General features: G+C 48.7%; 1 protein-coding gene across 1 annotated transcript; it reads left to right on the top strand.

Moving 5' to 3' along the window:
• The first annotated feature begins 209 nt into the window (after positions 1-209).
• On the top strand, positions 210-4614 carry CRIPTO (cripto, EGF-CFC family member). The gene is made up of 6 exons (XM_086684554.1): positions 210-547; positions 1310-1368; positions 1452-1589; positions 2223-2337; positions 2436-2545; positions 3700-4614. The coding sequence occupies exons 1-6, from the start codon at positions 528-530 to the stop codon at positions 3813-3815; spliced, it is 558 nt and encodes a 185-aa protein (XP_086540680.1). The 5' UTR covers positions 210-527; the 3' UTR covers positions 3816-4614.
• The last annotated feature ends 679 nt before the right edge of the window (positions 4615-5293 follow it).

The raw sequence follows: 5293 nt of genomic DNA, 5'->3' as shown, positions 1-5293 counted from the left end.
ATAATTGATTTGTTTTTGTTTGTTTTTTTTTTTAAGAGTAAATCTGTTGTTTTTAAATGGCAACTAATTATAGAGACCTAAGGGCTAGTTAACCAGCTTTATAAGACCCCACCTTTTCTCTCTTTGTCCCAGGGCTTCACCGCCTCCTACCTCAGCCCCTGGGAGGTTTCCATGGTAATGGGCTTGGGTCTCCGCCTCCGAGCCCACCTGAGGGCCCTCCCTGGCGCCCTGCGTGGTTGTTGAGGAAGGAGAGCCCCCAGCAAGGCTGATCCCCGGCTTAGGTCAAAGCATTCCTCAGGACCGAGCTCGGCGATGAGCCCCCAGTCTCCCCGGACATCCTGGTTCCTGCTTCTCCTAAGAACTTCTGGGCAAAGTGTAATTCTCACCTGGGATACCCTTCTTTCTAGATTCCCATTTTCGCTTCAGGAAATCCATGTTTTCCTTTAGGTGTTCTAGCAACGGCTGGGAATTAAAGTCATGCTGACATCGTCCCCCCTAGCGTGTTAGGAGCTGTGGACCGCAGAAGCATGGAGCGCCTCTCTTGCAGGTATGAACCCATCTTGAATGTGAACTTTTGATCGCTAGAGCTTACCAGCTTCAGAGATAATGGTCTGCGCCTCTCTCTCATTTGACTTCATCCTGCTCGAACCTTAAAAGGGCTGCCAGCGGTGATGCTGTTTTTCCCGAGAGACCTGGAACTTCACACTTAAGAGTTCCATCCAGCGTTGCCTGTTGGCTTTGAACTTTTTCAATGGGGGTAATGGCGCCATCTATCAAATGACTATGGCTTTCCTCTCTTGTGTAAGAAAAGCTCAGTGTCACAACCAAATGAAAAATCTGCTTCTAAAAAGTTGAAAGGCACAGACAGATTCGATACTTGCAAAACCCTGAAGAACGATGGGGGTGGGGAAGGGATTGTCCTAACCTTAAAGTCTTCTAAGTAACTGGTTTAAGTGAAATAGTTTGCGAGATGTGATTCATCAATTGCACAGAATGTTATGGCGTCATTTGTGAAATCGAAGCCAAGAGATTTTCGCCTACTTAAAATTATGTGTATATGAGGACAGAGCCTATGAAGTCATAATACATATTGGAAGGAACTGGCTTTTAGGCGGCTTTTATTCTCATCATTCTTTCTGCTGTTTGATGAATTAGCCATTTAAAAAGAAAGGAAAGGAAAACAAAGGTGGAGTTCTACATTTTCTCCCTAGTGGTCTGTGGTCTTGTCCTCGTGTTGAGAAAGCCCAGGTGTTAACTCGAAGAGCTTGATTTGCTTTGTTTTGCTAACGGATGTTTGATTTCCTCCCAGTGTGATTTTGATCGTGGCCATTTCCAAAGCGTTTGAACCGGAATTCGCCGCCGCAGCCGGTGAGGGAAACTTTTATTTTGATCGGTAGCAATTCTCACGTGGCCTGAAATACTGACCCCACCGAGCTAATTTTGTCCTTCAGGGTTGGGCCACCCCCGTGAACTTGCACGTCCCCCTCAGGGAGACCCCTCCTGGAGAGATAACGGCCTTCGGTCCCTGGAGGAGCCTGCAATTCGCCATCGATCTTTGCAGTTGGTGCCGTCCCTAGGAATCCAGGACAGTAAGACATACCTGCCTTAGATCTACAGCGCGCTCTCCCCGTCCTGGTCCCCCGTGCTTCCTGTCTTTCTGATGCTCTTTCTCCTGAGTGGCCACCTGATGCTGGAGCCAGGTGGATGGTTGGACTGAACTTGGCTCTGGAGGCCAGACCAACAGTGTGCATTTCACCTCCCTGGGACGCTGTTTCCCCCCTGCTTCTCTGGGAACCACCCCCGGCCTGAGCATGAAAAAAAGCAGAGGCATGATAGCAAAGCAACATCAAAAAAACAGAGTCCTGGGGCGCCCGGGTGGCTCAGTCGGTTAAGCCTCTGACTTCAGCTCAGGTCATGATCTCACAGTTTGTGGGTTCGAGCCCCGCGTCGGGCTCTGGGCTGACAGCTCAGCGCCTGGAGCCTGCTTCCGATTCTGTGTCTCCCTCTCTCTCTGCCCCTCCCCCACTTGTGCTCTGTCTCTCTGAAAAATAAATTAAAAAAAAAAAGAAAACAGCGGAGCCCTATTTTGTAAGGTTCACAATATTTAGACCTCGCCAAGCACTGGGAAGACCAAGCCTTCAGCACTGTATTAACCTTTGCTTTTCCAGGACCTCAGCTTTTCAGTTCCCCCACCCTCTCAGCTGCCTCCTCTTCCATTTCAGGTAAGGAGCTGAACAGAACCTGCTGTCTGAACGGGGGAACCTGCATGCTGGGGTCCTTCTGTGCCTGCCCCCCCTCCTTCTATGGCCGGAACTGTGAGCACGATTCACGAAAAGAGTAAGCAAGCCATTAAGGCAGGGGCTGGGGGGGTGGATGGAGGGGGAAAGAGGTGAGGGTGAAAACCCATATGCGTCACCTTATCTGTTCCTTTTCAGAAACTGTGAGTCTGTACCCCATGGCACCTGGCTGCCCAGGCGATGTTCCATTTGTAAGTGCTGGCACGGCCGGCTTCACTGCTTTCCTCAGACATTTCTACCCGGGTGTGGTAAGCGGATAGTCCCCTCTTTCCCGCTTTCAAGTTAGGTGCCTGTGGCCACTGGGTTAACGGGGTCTCTCCTCTTAGCTCATGGCTTGCCAGACCCTGGCAGCCAGATTGTGCTTGTGAAAGCACCGAGGACCCCAGATGGGGTGGGCACGTGCGCGTCCTTTCTATTTATTTTAAATTCACTGCCTCAGAAATGTCGCCTGGGAGGTGGAGACAGTTATTTCAAGCCTGTTTGACATTTTATCGTATGTGGACTTCTGCGAAAAGTAAACAAGCAAACGCTTGGCCTCTTAAACACCAAGAGATGCTCTCCATTTGGGCAGGGAGATCCAGGCAAGCCCCAAGCAGACAATTCAGTGCCCACCCAACTCCACCTCACGCCCTTGAATTCCACCGGATGCTTGACCTCCCTCTCGCTCCTTGAGAAGCTCATGGATCCTCCAAGGCCCCCGCGTGGATCCCCCGGGTGAATGGTCTCAACCTTGTCACCTTGCTGATTTGTATTGATTTGAGGAAAACAATAACAAGACGGGCAGGGACCCAGGGGAGGACAAGAGTCGAGAGGGTTCTCTCCTCGTCCTGACCTGAGCCAGATTTCTAGGTGCACCCAAGTTCAGAGGCCTCCCGTATTCTGACCGTGTAGATGTTAGAAACTGCAAATGGTCAAGTCCAGAAATGAAATGAAGGCAAATGCTTCACTTGAGTACAAGATGGGACCCCCGACCCAGGTGGGGATTGTGGCTTTTCCATTTACATCCTGGATGTCAGGCCCAGGATAGGTATGCATGGATAGGTGGAGACCATATTTTCTTCCTGGAACTTAGGACCCAAAACGTGCTGTCTCCTTAGCATCAGTGCCTAACCAGGTTCAGCTGCATCCCTGCCATTGTCACCGGCTGGGGTACTTTTCCAGGTGTGAGGGCATGTGTCCAGGGAAAACCAAGTTAACGGGAGACCCATGTCAACTTGTGTTGAAAGATGGTTTTTCAGGGGAGTCTGAATTCCACGTAATCGGTACTGTTTGGTCCCATGAGCACCCCGTACTCGCCAAATGTGGGGTCCCAACTGATTTTTGGCGGGTGTAGACATGCCATGTACGCAGGATCAACTGCAGGAGGGATTTCCTTTAATGACCAAGTGTCCTTACCTTTCAGATGGCCACGTGACGGATGAGCACTTCCTGGTTTCCAGGACTCCAGAATTAGCACCGTCTTCAGGCATCACTTTCTCTCTAGCTGGCATCTGCCTTGCTATACAAAGTTACCGTTAACAGACACCGGCATGTGGGGTATTTCCATGCAAACCCCGTAACCTGTAAAGGCTGTCACCCTAATGTCCTAACTGGAAGATGATCATTTGTTAGTTGCCTTGAAACAGCGGATGGATTTTCATCATGGTCCGTAACACTTTCTTAAAGTCCCAACTACTTTCCTCTGCCTTCTCCTCTCCAAAAAACTTTTGTAAAAAAAAAAAAAAAAAAAAAAAGTCAGCCATATCTACACTGTGACCAAGTTCTGTTTCTTGATACATGTTTCTTTACCAAGGGCTTCCTATTTCCTTTAAACAATTGAATTCTATCTTCAGATTATTAAAAGCTACTCCTATTGTGGAACTGGGGCTAAACTGAGGAGTAGAGTTGACCAAAATCAACCAAGATCTCACCTTTAGGGGCGCCTGGTTGGTTCAGTTGGTTAAGCGTCTGACTTTGGCTCAGGTCATGATCTCACAATTCATGGGCTCAAGCCCCGCGTCGGGCTCTGCCCTGACAGCTCAGAGCCTGGAGCCTGCTTCCGATTCTGTGTCTCCCTCTCTCTCTGCCCCTCCCCTGCTTGCGCTCTGTCTCTCTCTCTCAAAAGTAGATAAACAGTAAAAGAAGAAGAAATTATGTTTTCTCCACACCTTGCAAGTATTCTAACTGTTGTAAAAAGAAAATGTCCACAATACATGTATTTCGTTGTAAACCAGGTGGTAAAACTATTTTGTTGTAACTATTTGTTGTAAAATCCACTTTTAAAATAGATTGTGTGTGTGAGTATGCCCAGTAAAAATGGGAAATCTATGGACCAGAAGGTGACGTGTGCTTATTTCTAGGCAGTGCTGACAGGTTCTTTGTGGTGGTGGGTTTTTTCCCTCGCAACTTTGTGTTTTCCACAGCAAGGGTGTGCGCCGTCTGTTTTTGTGGGGAGGGCCAAGACTAACTACATCACACTCAAGGGCTCAGACCCAGTGTTGTCTCTGGCTTTGGTGTGTGTGCTGTGCTGTGAAGGACAACATTTGCTTCCACTATTCAGGTACCGCTTGGTCCCCAACTCCTTCTCCACCTTAATGCCTTTGCAGATACAAAATCCCAAAGGGGTGGGATTTTTTCTTTTTTTTTGCAGTGTCCAATGGCTAGAAGATGATGTGGGGTCAGCAGGAAGCAGTGAGGGGCACCCCAGAGACCTCAGCATGGGGGTGAGCTGCCCGGTGTGGAAGGGTATTCTAGCCCCGCACTGGCTATGGGACCCAGTGTCCCAGTCTGGGCACCTGGGCTAGTCCCTACACCAGTGTTAGAATTAAGAAGCTAAAGCAGAGCACTAATACAGAAATTCTCAAATGTCACAATTCTTCGCTTTGTGCCTGTTTGTTTACTAGAGCGTTTTTGCCCAGAAATGGAAATTAAAAAAAAAAAAAAAGGCAACTTCAGAATATTGAAAAAGCCTTCCCATTTGCATGCAAATAACCTGTAACCACACGCCGGTGAGGCTG

This window comes from Puma concolor, chromosome A2, assembly GCF_028749965.1.
Source record: "Puma concolor isolate L17-30 chromosome A2, mPumCon1.1.hap2, whole genome shotgun sequence".
Classification (NCBI taxonomy): Eukaryota; Metazoa; Chordata; class Mammalia; order Carnivora; family Felidae; genus Puma; species Puma concolor.
Note: the sequence above shows the minus strand (reverse complement) of the source record. Positions and strands in the feature narration are given on the sequence as shown.